The 26,146-nt window shown below is 43.0% G+C and overlaps 1 protein-coding gene across 5 annotated transcripts in view; it reads left to right on the forward strand.

Annotated features, from left to right (window-relative positions):
* Positions 1-12,669: 12,669 nt before the first annotated feature.
* Positions 12,670-26,146, forward strand: part of HK3 (hexokinase 3) — a 63,275-nt gene continuing 49,798 nt past the window's right edge. The window contains exons 1-2 of one of the 5 annotated variants that reach the window (XM_069972700.1): positions 12,670-12,768; positions 20,281-20,363. In XM_069972700.1, coding sequence (XP_069828801.1) covers positions 20,307-20,363 — 57 coding nt within the window. In that variant the 5' untranslated portion in view covers positions 12,670-12,768; positions 20,281-20,306. Of the gene's footprint in view, positions 12,769-14,542; positions 14,637-20,280; positions 20,364-26,146 lie in introns of those variants that run through there. The other 4 variants (XM_069972683.1, XM_069972709.1, XM_069972691.1 and 1 more) reach the window with 4 other exon arrangements.

The following is a 26,146-nucleotide window of genomic DNA, read 5'->3' on the forward strand; positions in this document are numbered from 1 at the left end:
CGGCCTTACATGTGTAGCTTAGCTGTGACCCCCAAAGTCTAGGAGGCTGATAGCCCCCCTGCCACAGTGAGGTGATACCCCTGGCTGTGAGCTGCTGCTTTACATCCTGCTGTGCAGTGTGTAGTATGAGGTAAGAATTTCCCAGTGCATCTACAAAATGAAGATGAAGTAGAAAGCCTGCAGATAAACTGCAACAAGGTAGGGGAGAGTGGATGAGGTAATCATCTGGTGCACTGTGTGTAGCAGCCACCTCATCCCCTATGTGGGTTCTGCAGTACCTGAACTCCATGTGCCAGCAGCCTACAGCACAATATACCCCCAGAGCTCAGCTGCTGCAGACTGGCAAGATTGTAGGGGATCATCTCCATGGTGGCCTTCTCAGCACCCCTCTACCCTCTAATTACCAGGTTACCCAGCCCTAATATGCCAGCAGGTAAGTGATGTGTGTGTGTATATATGTGTGTGTATAGTGTTATTATATTGTATTTAGGTGTGGTATACTAGTTTTCTATCTCTTGTCGGTCTGTCTGTCTATCTATCTATCTTTTGTCAAGTAAAAATGCTTACAGGACCCAAAGCATATAAAAATATGTAAGAACATATTATATTTGTGCATGTGATTTATATTTGTAGACATACTTTGGGCCCTTTACCCCTTTACATGTTTTGTGGTATATACAGTATTATATCTGTGCACAGCTCCTGTGCCCATACCATCACTTTGCTGTAATTATATGGCCACCCCTTCATGTTACTAGCATGCTCTTTATGTGTCTTAGCTCCCATAGAAATTAATGGGAGCTACAGAAAAACGGTAAAACAGCTTGCTCAGTGGTATTTGAAATCCTGCAAACTTTTCTCCACCACTCATGGGGGGACATATATTAAGTTCAGCGTTTTGTGCGCCGGATTATACTGGGAAAGTATGATTGCCATGTTAATTAAAATAGTTATTACTGGAAGATCAGTTTTGTAACTGGTATTACATAACTCTTTGTCATGTATTCCATATTGGTGTTTCAGACTTTTTATAGGAAAGTTACAGTAAATGGATATAAATACTGTGTCACAACTTGATTTCCCCATATGAAGTTGGTTTCTTTTTTTATAAGAAATGTATTTTTAGTTTTTACTTGTGTCTTCATGAGGAGAGTTTATTATTATAAATTACATTACACTCATGGGCCCTGAAGTGAGTACAGTTGAAGTCAGTCTTAACATAAATTACACAAAAATAGACATTATAGTGTATACTAGAGATGAGCGAGTACTGCTTGATCGAGTAGATATTCGATTGAGTAGTACACAGGGCCGATTCTGGGGTTTCTGCCGCCTGAGGCAAACCTCAGGCGGCCGCCCCCTGACAACCCCCCCCCGCCGTAACCGAATCACCCGCGCCTGCACCCCCCGCACCCCCCCCCCCCGCGCCGTAACCGAATCACCCGCGCCTGGACGCCCCGCACCCCCCCGGGCCGGCCCTGCAGCCACTCACCTGTCCTGCAGCAGCCGTCCCGTCCCGCTCACCGCTGTCTCCCGACCCTGCAGCCGCTCACCTGTCCTGCCGCAGCCGTCCCGTCCCACCGCTGTTCCTTTCCGCGCTCCAGTGCCGTCAGTCAGCAGCTGTCATCGCCCTCCAGAGAGTCGTGAGTGCCTGGGGTCAGCGGGGGCATCGCGGCCCCCGCTGACCACGGGCACTCACGACTCGCTGGAGGGCGATGACAGCTGCTGACTGACGGCGCGGGACAGCGGTAAGCGTTGGCGGCGGGACCGGACGGCTGCGGCAGGACAGGTGAGCGGCTGCAGGCGCAGGGCTGCTGTCTGCCGCCCCCTGCAGGGGCGCAGAATCTGCCGCCTGAGGCGGAATACTCATTCCGCCTCATGGCAGAAACGGCCCTGGTAGTACACTATTCGAAATTGATCGTGTATTCAACCAAAAATGCAGTAAAAATTTGATTTCCCTCCCACGTTCCCAGGTTCTTTTTTTTTAACCAATAACTATGCAAGGGGAAGGGGGAGGGGGGGGGCAACACTAGGAGCACACAGAGAGTGAAAAAAATACATCTGCATTCATTGGCTGGTTAAACCATATGACCTTTAAAGTAGAAGAATAGTGATTTTCAGATTCGGTTTCAGATGCTACTTGGAGGTAGACAGGGAGATAGTATATAGCAAGGACAATTAGGTTATTTTAGGCAGGAGGGTCCCCCAAAAGTGCTTGTTAGGGCTAAAATTTTAGATAGCAGAAAATTATCACACATATATACAGCTATTAAACCAGCTAGCAGCACATCATAGTGTTCAGATAGGCAGGCAGCTGGAGAGCACAGTGAGGAATAGGCTGCAGTGTATCTACTTGGTGAAAACTTCAGATATAGGGTATACAGCTGTATACTGAGAGTGTGCCAAAAAGTAAATAAAAAATTATAATTTGGTACTACTGTTTTGCGTTCTGTGCCTTCCATTAACCATTGGAACGTCTGTTGCCTGAAGGTATTTCTAAAAAAATCATATATAGGGTATACTGCTGTATACTGAGAGTGTGCCAAAAATAAATTAGAATTTGGTACTACTGTTTTGCGTTCTGTGCGTAACATTAATCATTGGAACGCATGTTGCCTGAAGGCATTTTTTAAAAAGCATATATAGGGTATACGGCTGAGAGGGTTTCGAGTGTATTCTTGAGAGGCTGTGATAGTGGCGTAATGCTACGACTTTGGCGTGTTAGATGCACCCAGGCGTGCTTTCCCAGCTGTTCCAGTTGCGTTCCAGAGGTGTTTGCATCATTTTCTGAGGTGTCATGGTGGACTTGGAAACCTAAATTCAACCACTTGGAGATCACCAAGTCACAAGCGTTTTTTTCCCAGTGGACTTTAATGGGATTCTAAATTCGATTGAATAGTCAAGCATTGCGGTCTACTCGAATCTTAATTACTTTAGAATATTTCACTACTCGCTCAACTCTAGTGTGTACCTAATAATGTGATTTTAAAGGATAATTTACTTTGAAGCATGTATACAACACAACAAGTTAGGCATGTTTGGCGTCAAAATTTGTTATAGACCAAAGTGGTTAACTGTGCAGTTTTGTCTTTCTGTTAGAATTAATTGATGTTGTGGACTACTGATCTCAAACTGCTAACACACAGGAATAGTGCACATCAAAATTCAGTCTGGCCCAAAGTGGATCTGAGTATACCATTTTGTTGGCCAACACAGTTCAGGAAGATCTGAACCGGTTTGGAGCTTCTGGTATCTTATGATACATGATGCTGAGAGTTTCTAAAGCCGACCTGAAGCTTCATGCTCTGTAACATCCGTGATTTATTGGGTGAGTGAATGCCCCCTAAGTAGAGAATCCATCCTATAAAGAACATGTCCTTGTTGACCTCACCAGTACATTCCTGCTCATGGGGCTAAAGTAAAACATGATGGAACCACTCCAACACTAATATGTCTCTCGGCAGCTACACAATTCTCTACAGTAAATATAATTGAAAAAACACCTGCATACAATATAAATTACTTACACTTATTATCATTAACAAACATTAATGTTATTTTCAGGGGAAAAAAACACATGCAAGGAGACTAAAACTACTTAAAAATATTTAATTTACAGGAATTCATAAAGCAAAATACACATCAGACCCCAACAATTGAATGAATTACAAGTAGCGAAAGTCAATATCCAAGAAAAATCTCCAGTAGAGACTGTGACATTTAACAAAAGAACAAATGTGTGATAAGCCATACTGCACGTGCAAAAAAAAAAAAAAAAAAAGAGGAAAATTCACTAAACTGAGGGAATACACACAAATAGGAGAAGCATAAACGGTCCCAATATGTGGCTATGGAGAGATCGGCTCAACTAACAATAAAACACAGCCCATCAGTACTATAAAGGTCAGTCTGGAAAATTATAACAACTTTGAAGGTATCCTCAAGTACAGTTATGCAAACCATCAAATACTATGATCAAACTAGCTTCTTGATCCGAGATTTTAATATTTTTGTTATTTATATGCACTAATAAAGAGAATTGGAGCTTTATATTGGAGCTGTGGAATCCTATCTATTCTTTCTGAACTTGCCAATTGAGAAACGGCCCGAGAATTCATCCACGTTTCCCATTCCTGGAACTCCAGATATTATGCTGGGAGAGAAATCTGTTTGGGGTGCGCTGACCATTATTGTGTATGAATTGTCCTTATTGTTGAACTTCTGTCAAGAAGCCACTACTGAAGAGGAAGAAGAAGAGCAGTCCTCTCCCAACTCTGTGTCACATGATCAGTCGATAAGTCCCTGCCTGGTTCCTGCAATCAGCGACGGTTTTGTGACATGCAAATAGGGCCACTATATACACTGGAGATGAGCCCAGAGCCCCCAGTGCTCTATCCCCTCCCCTTGGTGACATAGCCAGACTTTATTTTGAAGGCGGCACCAAGGGTGGGGATATTGGTACACAATACCAGTGTATAGATCGGGACTATTTGCATGACATGAAACTGGCGCAGCTGAAACCAGGTGGCGATTTGAAAAATGGACTGCACCACTAGGATCTCTGCTCCAGCGGATTTTGGGTCTTTAAAGGGGTTATCAAGCACTACAAAGAAATGGCCACCTTTTTCCAGAGACAGCACCACTCTTTTCTAGAGTTCAGGTGTGGTTTGCAATTAAGTTGCATACACTTTAATGGTAGATGAAGTGTCGGATCCTCGGGGTAGGCGGGGACCACAGGAGCCAGAATGACGGCGCTTCACGGCTTCAGGTTTAATGAAGTATAACGATGAATTTTAATGGTCTCATAAACAACGCGTTTCGAGGCATAAATTGCCCCTTTGTCAAGTAGGAGAGACATCTGTCTGACATTGATGTCTCTACTACTTGACAAAGGGGCAATTTATGCCTCGAAACGCGTTGTTTATGAGACCATTAAAATTCATCGTTATACTTCATTAAACCTGAAGCCGTGAAGCGCCGTCATTCTGGCTCCTGTGGTCCCCGCCTACCCCGAGGATCCGACACTTCATCTACCATTCTCCATTCCCTGATCTCCTGGCTTGGGATCTCGGCCTCTACCCTTGGAGCCTGGCTGCTACGGCTACTACCTCTCTCTTCACTGATACAGGTGTTGTGTTCTTAGCACAACACCATCAGGTGAGCAGTTTTATTATCAGCTTGTTCGACCTACAATCTGTTGTTTACGTTATCACCCTATGGCGCCCTTTCCACTTTTTTAGCCCTACGCATACACTTTAATGGAACTGAGTAGCAAAACCATACCAAAAGTGGAGACAAGTGAGGTGCTGTCCCTGGAAGAAAGTGGCCACATTTTTGTAGCGCTGGATAACCCCTTTAACCCAAACATATTTGATGTTCTTCGGTAGTTAAAGGGGTAGTGCGGCGTTTCAAAATTATTCACTAAATAACACACATTACAAAGTTTTACAACTTTGTAATGTATGTTATGTTAGTAAATGGCCCCTTTCCCTGTGTTCCCCCCCACCCACGCTAGGCCCGAAAGTGTGATGCACTATACTCACCTGATTCGTGTCGACCCCCGTCCGCCATCTTGGGACAATGATGTCATCTTCGGGCCCCCCTATTCCGCGTCATTAGCTGCTCAGCCGCGATTGGCTGAGCATAACTGTGCTCAGCCAATCGCGGCTGAGCAGCTGATGACGCGGCAGAGGGGGGCTGGCATGAGGGACGGCTGGAGCGCTTCGGCCGGCCTCCCGAAGATGACATCATTGTCCCAAGATGGCGGACGGGGGTCGACACGAATCAGGTGAGTATAGTGCATCACACTTTCGGGCCTAGCGTGGGTGGGGGGGAACATGGGGAATGGGGCCATTCACTAACATAACATACATTACAAAGTTGTATAACCTTGTAATGTGTGTTATTTAGTGAATCATTTTGAAACGCCGCACTACCCCTTTAATTTCAACAGATTATTCTTGAGTAAAGGCCCAGTTGCTGTATAGCAGTAGACAGTGGAATCTGTTGCCTAGGACACCATTAAGGCTGTAAAGTTGTAGGAAAAAACAAAGTTCTGCATTTAAAGTTTTTTTTTTTTTTTTTACCAATTAGTGTTTCTGTGAATAAATAAGAATAATATGCACTGGTAAGAAAAGGTGAATAAGGGACAATGAAATGAATGATTATCCACTGGTTATTATGTTGAATCACAGGGGCTGACGCAGGCATTTCACATTTCCTTAACCTGTGACGTGATTGCAACTTCAGTGGGTTGATTTAACTCTACACGCTCAATCTCCCCTTTCATTCAGGTTGCAAATTAAGAATTATTCATACCCCCCATATTTCAGGCATTATTAAGCAAGGGTATTGTACATTACAAAAATAAAAAAGGACATACATACATTGTGCAAAACAGTAATAAATAAAAAGGGAAGAAATAATAATAAAAAAGTCCTATACTTTACAGTGCCTTGGTCCTTTGGCTGTCCCAGGGACATGACATATTTACCAGACAGGATATGTCCATTTATAGGACATGGGACCAAATGTAATTGACACAAAAATGGTAGTTTTTATGGTGTATAGTAAGGTGTTCATTGGGAAACAAAGAAAAGGACATTTACATTTCACAGAGCTTAGTAGACAGAGTAGATCCATAGACAGACAAGTGTCTTTTAAAGGGGTTGTCCAGCATTCAGCATTTTTAAATATATTGCTGCTGGGACATATAAAACAATGAACATTATCCTCACCCCTCAGTGCTCCCCCGTTGTCTTGTTGTGGTTTTGCTGGTGACCCCAGCTGACTGCAGAGCCTTCACTTCTGAGACAAACTCGTCTCAAGAGTGACAGCCAGCTAAGCCAATCGCTGGCCACAGGGCTGTCTCGTCTCAGTCAGTGATTGGTTGAACAGCCTTTCACTCCCAAGATGAGTTCATCTAATAAGTGGAGTCTCGGCAGTCAGTAGAGGAACACCAGCAACACCGCAACGTGGACAGGTAAGCATTGGATGTTTATTGTTTTATATGCACCAGCAGGAATATGTTAAAAACTGTTTACTGCCAGAAAACCGTTTTAATATCCACCAGCCCCCAGGTATATTTTAAAGAAGTTACATCACAATAGCCTAGTTTTATTATAAGACACATTTGGAAAGCACCACCTAGATGCTAATGGAGCTTGTCCAACTATTGCTCAGACCTCTCCCGAGTTAATAAATGCTATATTCAAAAAACAAAACAAAAACAAAACAACACATCTGTTGCTCCTAGTGACTGTCCAGACTGTCCCAAGGCGCAATCACATATGGACTAATACCCATTTGGAAATTCACACTCTTAGTGGGTCCTGCGCCCTACTTCATATATTTTTAGAAGCATTGCATTTCAAAGTTCAACATGTTCCGTCATATTATTTGGGGTTTTGGAATACTATGCAGTCTGAACTAATACTTTAATAGGTGGTCTTACTTCTCTACTTATATTACAGGGACAGTGACCTAGCTATAGGGATTTTGGGGATCACAACCACAACTGGGCCCATAAACCAGTGTCCTCCCCATCTTTACTTCTTGAAGTGTCACTGTCATTTGGGAAATATTTTGGCACGTCATAGAGATGTCAAAAGTTTTGAGTGTAGTTCTCTCCTGGCTCTGTGTCACGTCATGAGTCAGGCTCATAGTTTAAGTCTATGGAGCCTGAATCTTTTTTCTCAGAGCAGAAAAATCCCCTGATCTAAACACTTTTGACGTCTTTATAGCATGTCAAAAGTTTTCCCAAATGACAGGTACACTTAAAGGTTAACAGCTAATGTCTAAACTGCCTAAATTCAGTTACAATGCTCAGAAGTATATGAAGACGACACCATTGGAAAGGGCAGAAGTATCACACAGATTAGAAATCAGAAAAGTTATATCAAGTATAGTTATAGCCAGGGTAAAGTTTGCATTATAGCTTCTTTACGGACAGCTCCAGGCCTGCAGAGGTACAGAAGTCTACAGGGGCTTCCTGCTGATAATGTCTGAGCCTCACCTTGGCAGATTTTCTCAACATGAAAAAAAAGGATGTATGTAAAGTATATACATATGAATTTATTGGGAGACAGCATATCTTTCTAAGATCATAGATGGGGGAGGGCTCAAGCCGAGTGTTGGCATCAGGCCTGTGAACCTTTAGATATGCCCCTGTGCAGGGAATACAATATCCTGTAACAGATGGATTAACATGTTGTGGTAATGTGGCAGGTGCCAATAGCAGCATGCAGCTTACCACAAATTGCTACATTGTCATGGCAAGTATAGGAAAATACTATTCTAGGGCATGCAGCGCACTAGTGTCATGAGGCTTCAAAGTGTAAACCAAGCCTAATGCTTTTTTAGCCTGCATCTGGCTTCGGTGGATCCAGTTATGGCTATGAATAAAAAATCTGAATTTGTTAAGCACTTTGTATGTCCTATTTCTTCTTCAGTTCCCCGTGGTCCTCTCTTTTAAGCTGTTTATAATCCATCTTTTTCCAGCTGTGGCATGTTCCGACACATTGGTAAATAATTCATTTGGCCCTACAAATAAGATAAATTACTAATATTACCCATTGCCTTCTGTAAAGCTTACATTGTTGAGATTTGAATTGGTGTGGGAAGTGGTAATATTTAATTGTAGTCGCTTTCCTGGTAACATCCCAACATGTCAGTTTACATTTTTCGAGTGACATTATGGTAACTTCATGAAAATATTTACTACATACACAGTTTACACCATTTACTACACACACAAATAAACATGTGGAGAATGGAATATAATGGTTACAGCAACCAGTCTATTAAAAATTAAGTTGTTCCCCTCCAGCTTTAAAGAATATCTCTTGGCATGTCTGCTTTAGTAAAAGCATATATTCTCCATAATATGACAATTTGGGATTATAGATTCCTACAGCTTGCATTTTATTCTTCTTCTCTTTTCTTCCAAGAACTGTATGAATAAATTGATAATTCATTGTTTCTAGATGGGAGGTTGTACCTTCCCACTCTCACATTGTCAAATAATTGCTGCCAGTGTTTCATAAGGACACACCTCTCTGACTAATGAGATACTAAAACGTAGTTGTCAATTTATTCAATAATTTTTTAGGAGGAAACAAGGAACAAAGGATTGGCACAATGACAAGAGTGACAAGAAAAAATGTTGCAGAAATGTTATTTAATGAGCAGTACTAAAAAGGCATGCTAGGAGAGCCAAAATGTTTATTTTTATTTTTAGATAAATATCATAAATGCTTGGAAATGATCATAGTTTTGGATGGTAAGACAATTTTTTTTTTTATAGCAACAAATTAACATTCAAGTCAATGGAAGCCTTTTTTTCAGGGGCCTCCCATTTAGCAGAAGGGAGGGTGTCTGGTGCACCTAAAAATTCAGAAGGTGATAGAAACAACACGGAAATGGAACTGGAACAGCAGGGGGAACCTCCATGAATGCAATAAACATTTCTTTTTCAGTTATTTCTGAATAATGAATAATAAAATTACAGATTGGTGACACCTAGCACTATTCTTGGGAGGCCATGGAATTTGTTGGTGACCCCCATAATAATTGTATGCGAGATCCTAGTGTGACGCTTTAAAAAATTGTGGCTGAGAGCCAGGTGGTTTTCCCCGTAAAAATTTTGGGTGAGAGCCTGATGGTGACCCTCCATAAAAATTGTGATTGAAATTGTGGGTGAGAGCTTGGTGGTGATCCTCCTTCCGTGGGTATGTGCACATTATGGAATCAGAGCGAATCACCTGCCATGGATTCTGCAGCTTCTCCCCGCTCATCTCCGCCCGTGACATAGACTCTATTCTATGCACAGGCAGATTCAGCTATCTGCCCAAAGAATGAACCTGTTTATTCTTTGGGCTGGCGCTGCAATCTGCCTGTATATAGAATGGAGTGTATGGCTCATTGACGCGAGCAGGGGTGAGCTTCGGAATCTGCGCTGGGTGATCGACCCCAGGTCCGTAGAGTGCACCTACTCTAACTGTGGGTAATAGCCTGTTGTTACCCTCTTAAATTATGTGGGCAAGAGCCAGGTGGTGACCCTCTTAAAATTTGTGGTCAAAAGACTGGCGGTGACCCCTGTAAAAATTTCTCTCTTAAGCACATCAAGACTTATTTAGGAGGAGGGAGATGCTAACACACCAGTCAGTTGGCTTTATGGTATGGAACTTTGCACTAGTGGAGAAGTTTGGTGAAATCTATGTCTTTTTCATCTTGATAAAAGTCAGCCTGTCTCTGTTGACAGTCAGATACACTTCTCCGTGATAACACCCACCACGGCGCTAAATACCCTCTCTGAAAAGGCACTAGCGGCAGGGCAGGCCAGCACCTTCAAGATGTACAGCTATTCCATGTGTCCACCTTTGACACACAATAGTTGAATGAGTGATCTGGGAAGACAGTTGTGTGGTCTGTTACATATTCCCTCACCATCTTCCTGAACTTGTCCCTCTGTGACATTCTAGGATGCATATCAGTGGATTTATCCTTGGTGGGTGTCATAAACATGTTCCAGATCTTGGATAGTTACTCTTCCAGTGTTTGCCATGCTGCCTGGTCTCCTCATTTCCCCTCCTTGTTGGCTCATGCAACCAAGTCCTCTGCTGGTAGCATTGTCAGAACAATTTCTCCACCAGAGACAAGTGAACTTCTCCTCACACCGAGGGTTGAGGAAGGTAAACAGACAGTAATCCTTGTTGGCAAAATATGGCTGTAATGTAAGGGTCCAGGGTAAGACAGCCTAACATGAAGTCTGTCATGTGCACCAGACTACCAAAAAGCAACAAATCTCTGTCCTCACCAGGAAGATGACTCTCTACCTCCTCCTCTTCAGGCCATCCTTGCCAAACTGATGCGTTAAAATCAGTATGGATACTACCGTGCAGTGTCCACAACACACTCCTGCTCCTGTTCATGCTCCTTCTCATCCTCCCCCTGCTCATCCCATCATCAAGCGTTATCCTTAATGGACTGCAGTGAGCGTTGGTATAGTAGGGTATGGTTAAGCTTACACTAGCGGCAGGCTTTGTCTCACCACGCCCACTTCCTCATCCTCATCCCTTCCCACTAGTCTTGCCAATATTTTCTGTTACTATCAGACTACAACACGTAACCTTCATTTTTTTAAAGTGTACTCCACAGTATACAGTGGCGTATACTCAGTCCCCGCCACTAGACTTTCACACTATGACACTGACTGTATAATACTGGTACTATACTCTATGGCAGATCTTTTTTTTTTTTTTTTCTAGTACCGAAAAGGACTTTATGGTTAGTTGTAGATAACTATTGCTAGCTATATACTAATATACTATTACATACAATACTGGTATATTGTATGGAATTAGCTTTTATGTGTCAGTCACACTGACAGACTACTAGTCCTTAAAAGGACTGTTGGGTGTTTTTTAAGCTTAAAGTGACTGTACCACCAGGCCCAGGCTGAAGCACTGGAGGCGGGCCGACCCATCCTTAGTGGGAAGAAACTCCAGCCCCTCAATGACGTGACTCCATTAGAATCAATGGAACCCTACCATATAGGGGCTAGGGTTTCCGCCCACTAAGGGTGGGTCGGCCCGCGTCCGGTGCTTCAGCCTGAGCCTAGTGGTACAGTCACTTTAACTTGCCAGTCTAATCCCTCCAACTGCTCTGTCTGCTCCAGCAGCTCTCCCTGTGAGCTAACAGACTGCAAGAGAGTTGAGCACCCAGGTCACCTCTTGTAGCCAGCCAATCACTGCTATGACAGCAGACAACATAGCTGCTGTATAGCAGGACCACGCTCATCTGTAGTGCCTATGTCTTATGATTTGCAGCCAGGGTTGTCCGACATTATCAGGATGTCCTGACTGCTTTCTTAATGTTCGGACACATTGCTAATTCCTCGCTGTGCCCGATTACTGGGAGAACTGTGCAGCAATTCATAGCTGCACACTCTTCTCCCTTTTTCTGCTGGGCACCAATCTGTATGATTTTTTTGTCAGACATGAGAAGAATCTTGATGCAATTTGCACATCGTATCCAACTTCCTTCAACTGGTAAAGGTCTCATGTTCAAGCATATCCTGTTGTGTGTGTATTTGTAGCTGAACTGTGTGTGTGTTTGTGTAACAGCTGTGTTTATATATGTGTGTGCAGCAGTGTTGCATGTATAATGTATGTGCTGCAAAGCTAAGTAGGTATAGATTTTATACCGTACCGTCAAAAAATGTAGTAATCAAAGTCATAAAAACATGTCGTAAAAAGAATAGTGCAGGACAAGCATGGTAAAAAATGGGCCTTAGAAAATACATATCTTATAGTATTCCATATTTGATGTAGAATAAAAGGTATTTATTTATTGGAATTAAGAATGGAGGAAGAATGGAAGAATGTGTATTTTTGCATGTTGAGATTCCAAGTATTTTAAAATATCGATTGTTTGCTTAGATTCTCACATCAAAAAGTTACTTCTCACAGACAGAGGGGGAGATTTATCAAACATGGTGTAAAGTGAAACTGGCTCAGTTGCCCCTAGCAACCAATCAGATTCCACCTTGCATTCCTCACAGACTCTATGGAAAATGAAAGGTGGAATCTGATTGGTTGCTAGGGGCAACTGAGCCAGTTTCACTTTACATCATGTTTGATAAATCTCCGCCAGAGTGTTTACAGATGAGGGATCACAATGTGATACCAACTGACAATTTGTTCCTGCAAAGGTTCTTGGGCAACAGGGACATGATGTCTCTCTGATGGGGAAGAACAAAGGGACATGGTGGGTATAAAGAAACAAGGATGGCTTATTTAGAGGGAAGTGAGGCCAGAGAGAGAAGATGAAAGACATATACCTATATGTGTTAGAGACCATTTGTGTGGTAACTATGAAACAGAACTGATTGTATGTATGGAATCATTATCTCTCTTTTTATTTTAGGTGGTTGTTTAATATTTTAGTTTAATATTGTACAGTAGTTTTGTCTAATGTAATGTTTATTCATTATTGTTTACATTGTAATGTATTATTGGAATTATTATCTTTTTGAGCTTTATATATTTGTAAATTTCTTGTAATAACTATAAAACCAATATTTCATACTTAGGCTATGTTCACACTACGTAAGTCTCCGGACGTAGTGCGTTCCGTGACTAAGCGGCCGGAGACTTACGTAGTTTGCGTACAATGGAAAGTATACGATGTACGGCTGCACAGTTCACACTACGTACGAACTTACGGCCGGATCATACGCGGTGCCGTAAAAAATGAACCAGACCATTGTTTGAGGATGAAAATGCCGTAACTTACGCCCGTAGCGTAACATGCGGTCCCGTACGTAGTGGTGATTTCTTTATTTTGCAAGCTTTTTGTGCCGATCCAAAAGGTTCTGTGGGGTGTCCGGGGCTAGGCGCAGATTTCCAAGTAAAAGACCACTGTCAGATCGCTACGTAGGGCGCTCGGGAAGCGTAAGTAGACTACGGGCGTAAGTTCGCGGTCCGTACGTAGCCGGCCGCAACTTGCGTAAATTCCCGGCCGGAGTTTAACACGTATATGTCCGGACGCGAAAATATGCGGCCGGACATATACGTAGTGTGAACATAGCCTTACAATGTATGATTTCACACTTACTCATTTATTTTATTTACTGGCATAACCTCGAATCTAGACCCAGTAAGAGGGTGGTGTATATATATATATATATATATATATATATATATATATTTTCTATATTCTAGGGATTAATATATACATATTTCTAACAGCATGACATAGGAAACATAAAAGTGTTACTGTCTTTTTAAAAGAAACTATTGACTACATGTCATTACATGTCAACTACATGTCATTACTAATGACTGTGCTTTTCAGCTCGGAAAGTGACTTCACTGTTGTCACTATGCTCAAGCCATTGGAGTGAATGGGACCTGTTCCTGTTTGTGCACACATATGTCAGCATCCTATTTTCATAGGTTGCCTACATACTATATGGCACTGTACTGTATATGTGTCTCAGACAGCACAATTGTAGTGTAAAGGAAATCTTAGGCAGGCTGATTTCTTACTAAGTGTATGTAGGATCCGAGACTATAGGAAAAGATATTTTCTATATGATGATTGTAGAGCTTGATGGGTGACATAGCAGTCTGGGCCTCATATAACAAGCATTATGCATAGTAACAAATTAGTCTTTGCATCTGTTCCAGTGTATTTTCTATTTTGCCTTGTACGTGTAATCTTTTCATGTCATGGGAAACGTTTCTGTTTTTTTTTTCATTGAGATAAGCATTCCAGAGAAAATGGGTATCAATATTTTTTATTTGGTCCGTTCTAATAGCCTACGTGTAAGTAAAGCAGTATGTAAAACCCAGTGAATCATTTAGGTGGATTATTATTACACAAGCCTCTGAATCAAGACACTTCCATTGCAGCACGTATAAGCCTATGAGTACACATTGCCTAGGCATTTGGGTTTGTTCCTCATATTACTGCCAGGGCAGGAGTTTCCCATTTTACTGTTAAGGGAGGAGTAATAGATTGTATTGCAGACGAAGGAGGTTGACATTGCATAGAGGGTGTGTATGAGAGAAAAAGTATATGATAAAAGAAACGAATCTTGCTAGTTGAAATCACATTACACATCATTGTAGGTAGGTAGCATTATAGCAGTTTATCTTGCTGATATTTTTTATTTTCACTGTTTGTTGTTCAGTGTTGATAAAATGTTGATGGGTATAGGTGAGATGCTGCTTTATCCTTCTGATTTGCTATCTATCTATCTATCTATCTATCTATCTATCTATCTATCTAAAGCCAAACTTATACCACTTATCCATATATCTGGATGCATATTGTACATCAGCATGCTCACAAACTTTTAACAGCTAAACATATCCCAAACCAGTGACCTATTTGTGAACTTAGTAGCAACTATGTAAGATGGAGGTATAATGTATGTGTGATAGATTCCATTAAAGTTATTATTATTATTTTTTTTTTTTTGCAGAAATCAATAGTCCAGGCAATTTTAAGAAACTTTGTAATTGGGTTTATTAGACAAATATGCCATTATCTGCATTCAAAAATACTTTCCCCAGCCCCCCCCCCCCCCCCCTCTCTCTTATTCACTGCTCATTATCAGGAAATCTTGACTAGTTTACATCAGTCATGCCCTGTGTAATCTATGGAGGGGGGGGGGGGAGGAGGGAGATTAGTCGCCAGGGGAGAGCAGAGAACAAAGGATTACACAGTGGGAGCTGTGTGAAAGCCGGTATTCAAAGGTCAGAGAGGTCAGTGCTGACTTCAGAGAAGATAGCCCGGTGATGTAGCTGTAAATTAACTCTTTGTTGTCCTGTTTTGGTGCCTCATCTCCCTCCACCCCTCCCCTCTCCATAGAAAACTATAAAGACAGAAGGGAGAGCTTCAAACTGCTTTTTCATTATGAAAATGCATTTTTCGCCTAATAAACCCAATTACAAAGTTTCTTAAAATCGCCTGTACTATTGATTTCTGCCAAAAAAAAAAGGAATTAAACGACAGTGACACTTTAAAGTCTTTGCACCTAGCATATAGCTTGCTTTACTCACAGAATGTATTAATAGAATTAATAAATAGCTATCCCAATGCTTGTGACTTTCCTTTAGAGGAATACAGACAATTTTACTAGTCAATGGAAAGCATATCCTCACAGTCATATTGCATATATAATTCACAAATATTATCCTGTTTATTTACAGCACTACAGTAATGTCAAGTATTACTGTGAGGCTCTTATTGACAGATGGGGTTATAAGAGGTCTATCCAGCTGTCATATACACTCAGTACAGCAACTTTCAAAAGATCACATTTCATCTAGTGTGTGGTGTAAGGTTTTTCTTAGAAGACATTACAAAATATGCTGCAGCGTGCAGAAGGTGAACCGAAAAGTATACAGCAAAGAATAATGAAAGTGGGGAAGAGTATGGAAATAATAATAGCACACTGTAGTCGTGTCAATGGGATATGCAGGACCTTTAATGAACACTTCAGCTGCAATGCAATCTTAAAGGGGTTTTACAATGTTAGAAGATAATATTTACCTAGGCATAACTGCTGGGAATTGGTAGTGTATGTCCTGTCATAATTCATTGCTGAACCTGCAGACTTATAGTGTGTTTACTTACCCGTGTGTGTCTGTCAAGGGTGTGCTGTGTAGCTGTGTAGCACACATTGTACTGTAGAGATCAATAAGGTCAGCAGTAAAGATGAGCGAATCTTCTGAAATTCATTTTGAGTCAATTGGCTGGTATTTGATGTTTGAGTTCAGTGGACAATTAAAACTTGGCGGTTTGTAAAGGATCAGAGATCTCTGTTATTGGCTATCTCTGTCAGTCGCACAGAATTTGAATGGATGCTCATTAACCACCTCTTAATTCAAGCTTCTCCCTACAGTTGTACAGCGAGGAGGAATGGGCAACATAAAAGCCATGGTCTTTTAACCAGTGGGGGTGGCCAGTGGTGTGACCCCCCTCCCCCCCAGTGTCAGACACTTATTATTGGTCCCCTATTTACAAGATGCTGACTACTTGCAGAACATAGCACTAACTTCAGACATGTTTCTCTGGTGGACAGGAGAAAGAGTAATCAGTAGCCACATCATCAAAGCCACATTAAAGGGGTCTTTTTATCTGAATGTTCATGGCATATCCTTTAAATATACCATAAATGTCTGATAGATTCCCATCCCAACTCTGGGACCTACATCTATCTTCAGATTAAGACCTCTCTGCTCTTTCAGCTGTTGCTGCAGCCACCAGAGTTAAGACCCTATTACACGGGGCGATTCAAAGGAGCAAGTGAGCGCTGACCTGTTCCCCGTTCTGTGTCGGCGCTATTACACGTAAGAGCAGGGGGGCCGCGGGGAGCTGCGGGGAGCCTGCCTGGGTGATTGCTAGATCGTCTGGGAAGCCCATAGAAGATAGCGGCAGTCTGTTGCCGCCGCTCCTGTTGCATGGAGTGATGGCAACATATCGCTGCTATCCTGATCGTTGATGTTTCAACATGTTGAAAGACAACGATCAGCCGACATTGTGCATTGTCTTCTATTACACTAAGTGATTATTGGCCATAACGGCTGATATCCGCCGATATTGGCTGATAATCGCTTTGTGTAATAGGGCCTGAAGTTAGAAAGCTAAAAAATGATGGGGCCAGGGAACCCTTGTTCTTAAAATACATGTGGGTCAAGGGGCGGACACAGACTGCATAGGGCCCCTGTGCAAAAAATGTACCTGGGCCCCCCGTGTCTCCCACCAACCATTCCCACTTCGGGGCACCCCAACCAAATGTTCTACAAAATACAAAAAACAGCATTCAGTGACTGACAGGTGACGTCTTCTATGGTGTCACTTTTCCTTTTTATTTCCATTTGGCCCAGGCCTCCATGATGATTTCTCCCTGCTACAATTTATCTCTTCAGAACCTGCCAGACAAACATCTTAGGCTCTGAACCTTTTCCTACCTATAAGGTCCTGTACAGTAGTAATTCTACTGTTTGGTGTTATGCGCAGTAAAGTGAGTAGGTATGTGGGTTGCCCCGTATGTAGGATCCCCTATATAGTATGTAATATATAATATAATATAATAAGGTCCCCTTTTATGACCCCCATATAGTAATAATGCCCCCTTTTGTGACCACACCCTGTGGTAATAAAGCCCCCTGTTCAGGGGTGTAACTAGGATTAATGGGGCCCCATAGCAAAAAAGTGTATGGGCTATCCCCCCACATATTTACCGGACCCAGCGATATGGTGCTGTCCCCACTTCAGAAGCTCTGATAGGCTGTGCCCTGGGATGAGGGGTAGCAGGCCGCTTGGTGTCCTGCTGGTTTGGGACGCCCTGAGTCCCTGGGGATGTGGGGGCTGCTCTGAGTCCCTGGGGGTGTGGGGGCTACTCTGAGTCCAGGGGTGTGTGTGTGAGTCAGGGTGACCTCCATTATATTAACTACTATACAAGTTGCTAGGAAAGTTGGGAGACACCATTATACGATATGCTAGGAAAGCTGAATGGCCCCATTATACAGTTATATTATATAGTTACCATGCTTCCTGCTGTGTCTCTCCTTTTCAGATCCTATGAACTCTGCTGGTGAGCTAATATCCCACGCATGGTGGTCGCCGGGACGGGGCCTGCCACAATGGGGGCGGGGCCTACTACAACCTACCCGGCACTGTTGGCACTTATAGAGTGGTTGACATTGGTGCAGGATGCTCTAAGTCTGTGTCAGGGGGAGGTGTGTGTGTGTGTGTGTGTGTGGGGGGGCTTGAGAGGGGATTGCAGATCGCTCCCTTTAGCCTTTCTGACAGTGTGTTTTACTGTCAGTGCTGCAGCACCATGGAGACAGGCCAGGCGGGCCCGGGCCCCCATAGAAACTACCTGCCCTGCCTCTATGGTAGCTACGCCAATGCCCCTGTTGTGACCACCCCCCATTGTAATAAAGCCCCCCTGTTGTGACCACCCCCCTATAGTAATAAAGCCCCCTGTTGTGTCCCCCCTAGTAATAATGCCCACTGCTGTGTACAGCCCCCTTAAAAATAATGCCTCTGTTGTGACCAACCCCCATAGTAATTAATGCCCCCTTCTGTATACAGCCCACCCACAGTAATAATGCCCCCTGTTGTGAACCCCCAGTAAAAATGAACCCTACTGTATACAGCTCTCCCCTCTTGTGTCCCTGAGGGGGCAGCACAATCCTGTCCAGCATAACATTTTAACAGAGAAACAAGATGTCAGACTGTCACTATCATACCACTTGCCTCCGGTCTCCTACATGGCACTGAGGCCCTCTTCCTCCTCAGGCCCTGCCTCCCCAACTGAGTTACCTGCATCCCTCTCCTGCGCAGCCTCTAGCTGCAGGTACAGTATGGTGGCGGGGGCTTCCCAGATCTATTCCACGGGACGAATATCGTTCGTAGCGGCCGATATCGGCCGAATACGAACGATATTGCTCCTTTAAACGAACCGTGGAATAGGGGCTTAAGGGCTGCCTGACCTGACAGATGAATAGCAAAGAAAGGATGTGCCACAGGCTTTTTCTTAAGCCACCCTAGCTTCCTTCAGCTGCAGTCTGCTTGGGTCGGGTCAGAGAGGAAGAAGGAGGGGCACAGCAGCCTGTGCAAGTGACACACAGCATGTTATACCTAGAAGCTGTCTCTGCAGAGCTGTATGTGCTCTGCCCCCTCCCATGCATCCTTGTCTTCTGTATTCCTGAGCACTTCCTGACCCCTTCACTGCTGGATGTAACAACTACCAGAGGGGAGAGAGACACAAGAGGTTAGGGTATGATTAAGTGTGCACAAGTATGTGTGTATTTCTGTGTAAATGTGTGTGTGTGCCTAATCTGCCATGTGGCAGCTGGTACATGAAAGTATGTGCTATATACACTGCTGGCATATATATGTATGATATAGTTACTGCAGGTATATATTTATACATGCAATACAGTATATTTAGTGTTGGTACATGCTTGGTATATTGCTGCTAGTTTTTATTTATATATCTGTTAATACAGTTGGCTATATGGATTTCTTAACTACTAATTATTAATTGTGGGGGGGGGGGCATTTAAATTTTGACTTCAGGCAGCTGAAAACGTTGAATCGGCCCCGCCTCCAGCAGGCACAATGACGTCATGTCATTGCGCCTGCTGGAGGGATCATGTCCCGGCTGCTTATAGGCTGCCGCCACAAAGTGTCCACAGCCTATGACAATGAGTAGAGCAGCAGGATGCTGACAGGTCCTGTTGCTCTATTCTGTTACTAATGTTCAGCCTGCTCACCCTGCATTGAGCATGCAGAACATTACAGTGGCAGAGCATCCCTAGAAGCCGCACAGCCACAGCTTCTAGGGATGCTTAAAGGGGGGCACCTGAACAGGCAGCCTGTCCCTCTCCCCTTCTGGGCTCCTGTGCAGCTGTAGCGGCTGCACATATGGTTTGTCCGTCACTGTGTGGGTCCCAGAAGTGGACTGCCTGTTCAGTAGGTGACATTATAAAACGGCTGTACCTTTTTAGTAACTCATATTATTGCTCCATTGTATATGTCAATGATTTTATTATTATCACTTCCTCTTGTAAAGCTTTAGCCCTGACTTGTGACTGTGTGACTTACGAGAACTTCTCTAGGAATTGCAGAGTATGCGGTCACTATTTATCAACGTGCTGCTGACACCACTTGTTTGCATAATTTGTGCCTTTGCCAATATTTCTCAGTATATCCTGTTTTCACCAGTGACTTTTTCCTGCTCATTCTTTACAGTGCTTTTCTAATAGGAACATCAAGCTATGGATAAACCAGGAGCAGGTTTAGTGGAGAATGCCCAGCAGTCTGTCTGTGAAGAGGTGAGAACACTTTCAGCTCTTGATCTATTCTCATTGCCTTTAATATAGTATATCGGTACTTTCTGTCATTATCATGGTACAAATTACCGGCATGAGGACATGACATATGTCACGTAACAACAGCACTTCCCTTTTTATATATCATTAAAAAAGTTCCACACAAGCTGTTAGCATTTAGGAAGACACAGTTACAGGTTTTCCACTTTATTTGTGTTCCTACATTATATACTATAGGCCCAGCAGTCAGTAAGCTGACCACCCCCAGGCTGACTCATAGTAATCAGACAACCTATAGAGTTATTACATTATGAATAATGACGTTCTGCATGTGTTGTGGTTTATTTTCTCATCATTTTTGAATTTTATGCTTAGTGGACACTCCAAAATTGTGGCTACTGGGTGTCTCACTTCTCTGCAGACTGTTGTCCACTGCCTTTTTGTAGAAATGTGCCTCTAGTAGAGATACCAAAGACGTGGGGGCTTAGCTAGTGCTATCCTCAGAAGATAGCCTTGGATAATTATCCGCAATCTATGAGCCTCTCTGCCTCTCTCCCTGCTGTCCCTGAAAGGTAAATTAGGGCTTCCCTCTCATGACCACTCATACAGTCCTGGGCAGCGGTCCCTTGTGGTCCTAATATTGTATGTACAGAGTGCTGTCTCTTGAGTGTAATTCCCTCATTCCATTTAGCTTATCATCATCACCAGCAACACTTCAGTGATTAGTATAACCCCTTCCTTACTGTGCTGCTGCCGTTTCACACAGCACCTTGCAAAGCATGTGCACCTGCAACCCCTTCTCCTCCCATTTATTGTACTGTACTGTAAATCACCTCCAGCAGAGTGCAAGCCTATTTAGTCCAAAACAATTTCACCAGCATTATGGCATGGCATGGCAGAGCAGAGAGGCGTGGATGCTGTGACTGGCCAAACAAGTAAGGAAAAGTAGTTCCTTTGTGTGTACTGTTGGCGAACAGAGCAGCTCTGGTCCCACTCCCTGAGATTGTGAGAATGAGAAATAGCTATGCACAATGGAGGGGATTCTCAGGGACTCAATAGCACCAGTAAGAGCTTTAAAACCACCACTGTGAATGGTTAAGGCAACAAAACCAACTAGGCTTTTAAAAATCCTTTGAAATCACAGATATACCTTAATGCTATTACAAATAAAAGGAACCACCCTGGTTTTCTTCTTTCACCTATCTTGTAGTTGTTTGGAGCATCTGCTATTCAACTGTATGGATCAGTGACTGCCAGCCATGACTAGTTTATAGACAAGCTCTTATTGGATAGCCTCTTTTTCCTGTGTAGTTCTGTGCAGAATATAGTGTACGCTTTATGAATCTGTATCTAGTGTTTCTTTTATCTGTCATGTTTTTTGGTTAGTGTCCCTGTTTTGATAGCCTAGAGTTTTAGTGTTCCAGATTTTGCTCAGCTTTACTTGCCTCAGATCCTTGTTGTATTTGCTAGAGGGACATAGCCCCAGTATCATTTAATTGTTTTATTATGCATTACATTATGTCTGCTTCCTTTTGTCTGTTCCTGTTACCTGCCAGTATTCATGCTTTGTATGTTTTTCTTATGACTGACTGCTTATCATACTATTCATCACTGCTGTAGGTCCTGTGTATGGCAGAGTACTGTGAGCCATGGTTAGGGCTCAGCAAAGGTGACTTTTTTAGTTGACGCCCAGTTCTGTTGTATAGTGACCAGCTAGTGTGTGTCAATTCCCTAGACATCTATAGATAAGAGCTCAGCCCTACAATATTTTACATTTATCCTATTGTATTCAATTCAAGTAACCAAATCTTTTCTTATCCTAAAATGATAGGCACTGAAGATAAAGTAGCTGACAGTATTACTTGTATAATTTTGTTTTGGTTTATGTAAAATTAAAATATGTATTGCTATTTGTTGTATTTTGCGACATGTATGAAGAAGACATGGTAGACATCTCACACTGCAAGATGAATAAATGTGTTAAAGCAAACAGTTCTTATATGTAACTAAGAACTAAATTTGGTTAAATTTCATAATGTCTTTATTTTGGGGCACTTGAAAGTGTGGACTGCTGAGTAGGGATGATCTCCCAGTTTCCCAGGACTGGGTCCAGCTATTCCAGGCACCTGGAGCTGCACAGAGTTCAATGGTAGCAAGCTGACAAGCCGATGGCCAAGCCTAGCGAAGCACTTCACTAGTGATGTAAATTCACTTTTCCCTACTGAGTGTACCCAATGAAAGTGACACAATCTTTAGGGCTTCTTTACAAATACACAATTTTTGTAAATGCTTGTAAAAAAGAAGCCAAGAAGCTCATTTTTGCAGCCAATTTTTCAATTCCTTTAGAGAAGTCAATGGGAAAAAAACACCAGAAAAACACCATAGCGAGAGCTTTGAAGTCTTATTTCACATCTTGTTCTGTTTGAAATCATTTGGTATTCTTCCAGTGACTGCATTGTTTCCAGATTTGGAATTATGTACAATCAAAAAAGAAAGAAATCCCAGTTTTAGCCTATGTTCCCACTACGGGATATTAGCGTGAACACAATGTCCATTTTTTCATAATGATGGCTGCAAGTGATGCTCACAAAAATTATTTGCGGCTGTCATTATCAATAGATGGCCGTCATTTTGCCTAAACTCCTGTTGTAGGAACATAGCCTTTAGAGAAAATGTAGACTGTTAGCATGAAGACAATAAACAAACAAACAATTATTTGTACTAGTATTTAAGACACACACACACACACACACACACACACACACACACACACACGTAAGAAAAATGCCTTAAATACATCAGAACACATACATTTTCAGAAGAGTGCCATGTTTGTTTGTTATTCTGATAATAATAATCCTGAAGGAGTGCTGGGGAACCAGATCCCCCATTGCTTCTCTGCAGGCAACATCATCAGAATACAGGCATCAGCATTATTAAGCTGTTCCTATGACATCTATATTAATATCAAAGAGCACTGATTGCAGGTAAATCTGCCCATAGATGCACAGATAATTCTGCATATACTACACATAAAGAGTGCTCCTGCTGATGTCCTGGGTGTCTATGGAAAATCAAACACAGAACAATTTTTCATTGGTTGGAACATGTATTTTATGTGATTAATATGTTTTCTCAGGTGCTTAAAGGAGAAGTCCGGCAAAAATTTAAATTAAAGGATTGTATTTCCCCCCCCAAAAGTTATACAAATTACCAATATACACTTATTATGGGAAATGCACATAAAGTGCTTTTTTCCCCTGCACTTACTACTGCCTGGAGTCTTGTAGTCTTGCTAAAATGGGGACATCACGACCCGCTGGAACTCCCAGAGCTGTGTGGGCTGTGCAGTGACTGCTAGAGAGGATGATGGCAGGACTAGACCCTGCAACTGAGGACTAGAGTGTGTGACTAGGGCAAATGTGTGCCCAGCAGCTGCTGCTGCCCTTGGCACAGTTGTGATGCCAGTATCCCCATCCTCCGGGATTATACTATCGACCATCTCATGGCCCATGTCCCTCAGTGTCCTGGCGCCCTGTGTCCCTTGTTCTAGCTGCCCCCATAATAAATACATTGCTGCTGCTAGGGCTGCTCTGTGGACACGCGTAATAAAGCCAGGTTGGGTTGGGGATCGAGTGGAGTTCCAGCAGGGGGATGTGAGGAGTGGAGTCCTGGCAGGGGAGCACTCTGATCCCCAGCCTGGCCACTGCAGCAGCGGCAGAGAGAGCAGGAGGGGACAGAGCCGGGACTAAGAGCAGACAGCCACGCGGCATTAGAATTGGGGAGCCTGCAGTGTATTTATTGCAGCGCATGTTGGCAACACGGGTCATGGGGCGTCAGGACACTGAGGGACATGGGGCACCAGGGCACTGAGGGACACCAGGCGCTGAAGGGGCACTGAGCATCCCCCAGGGCAGAGGGGAACACTGTCCCGTTGTGAGACAGGTGATAGTATTATCCCGGGGATAACGGCACCACAACTGTGCCAGGGCAGGAGCAGCTGCTGGGCACACAGTTGCCCTGGACACACACTCTAGGGTCCTGTGTGCAGTCCTGCCATTATCCTCTCCAGCCGCCACTGCACAGTCGCACAGCTCTGGAAGTTCTAGCAGGTTGTGATGTCACCATTTTAGCAAGACTACAAGACTTCAGGCAGTTGTACGTGCAGGGAAAAAAGCACTTTCCCGTAATGAGTTTATCTTGGTAATTTGTATAACTTTTTGGGGGCAATACAATCCTTTAATGAAAATTTTAGCCAGACTTCTCTGTCAGGCTTTGTTCACACAACTTGTTGCCATTTTCCAACAATGGCCATGATTAATACAAAAGTTACATTGCACTGCAGTCAGAGGGAATCCTGGCTGGAGTCTATTCACATAGTATACACTCCTGCCAGGATCCCTAGCGGCCGGAACAAAAACTGACAGCTTACACAATGGAGAATGCGGCTCCGGCCACACTTTACATTGTGTGCTATTGTGAAGTGGGTTCACTTCAGTACCGGCCGGTATGAACTCCACTGACACTGGCCGTTCTTTGACACGGACAGGTCACAGAACAGCCCGTGTCTTACAGTGTGTGAACCCAACCTTAACAATTAAAGGTTTAATGCAACTCCAAGAACACAGAGCTCTCCCAGTTATTAGGCAATGCTGGGAAATCTAGTAGGAATACTAGTCATGTTGCTACACATTTCTAAATCCATCCTGGTGTTCAGTAGGCAATGCAGATAGAAATAAAGGCAACAACCAGTGGTCAGGATTGTTTATTATAATGCATGTTTTTTGCAGGCATATCTATGTGCATGGAAATTCCTTAAAAGATTTGTATGGCCCAAAGGTGTACAGGATTAGAAAAGCATGGCAGCTTTTTCTCTGAAACAACATCACCCCTGTTCACGAGTTGTCCATAAAACAGATTTATTTTGTGTAGATCCATGTGGTACCCAAAGCAATGTGTGGGCCAATAGTGTATATATCTGATTTCATATAAGGGCACACATATGGATCTGTGAGAAATAAAAGTAAGAAAAGGAAGGGCAGTGCTCTCTGCTGACATCTCTGTCTGAGACAGGAACTGTCCAGAGCAGCAGCAAATTCCCATAGAAAACTCCTGCTGCTCTGGAGAGTTCCTGTCTCAGCCAGAGATGTCAGCAGAGAGCACTGTGTCAGACTGAAAACAAAAAAACATCATTTCCTGCAGGACATACAGCAGCTGATGAGTATGGGAAGACTTGAGATTTTTAAATAAAAGTTTATTACAAATCTATAAAACTTGAAACCAGTTGATTTGAAAGAAAAATATTATCACCAGCGTACCTCTTTACCATAAGACACTGTCTTATTTTCCTAGAAACACAGTACTAAGGAGACCACCGGCTCCAACACCTGGAGAGGCAATGAACAGAGAGGTGGCTGTCTGTCCTTATTCATTGGTAGTTGAAGAAACAGCTTAGCAGGATCTTTTAAATATACAGTACCCTAACTGCTCAATAACTCTCGGGGACTGGAGCAAGTCATTTAGGTGCCAATGTCTGAAAAGGGTGTTTTACTACGCTATCTGCCCTTTCTTCTTGTATTGTTACTTGTTCTGCAAGACTTCTACCTGTCCTGACCCTAGCTAGTCTTCATATTGCGCACTTGCCTGTCTTCACGTCAGCTGTTCATGGTGAGTATTCCCATCGGGGAAGTCAATACAGCTGTGAGAGGGTTATAACCCCTTAGTAAGTCACTGGCTCTACCACTTTACTGTTGGCCACATGACTATAAACAATTGAGAAAAAAATG

Source organism: Dendropsophus ebraccatus, chromosome 1 (genome assembly GCF_027789765.1).
Source record: "Dendropsophus ebraccatus isolate aDenEbr1 chromosome 1, aDenEbr1.pat, whole genome shotgun sequence".
Classification (NCBI taxonomy): Eukaryota; Metazoa; Chordata; class Amphibia; order Anura; family Hylidae; genus Dendropsophus; species Dendropsophus ebraccatus.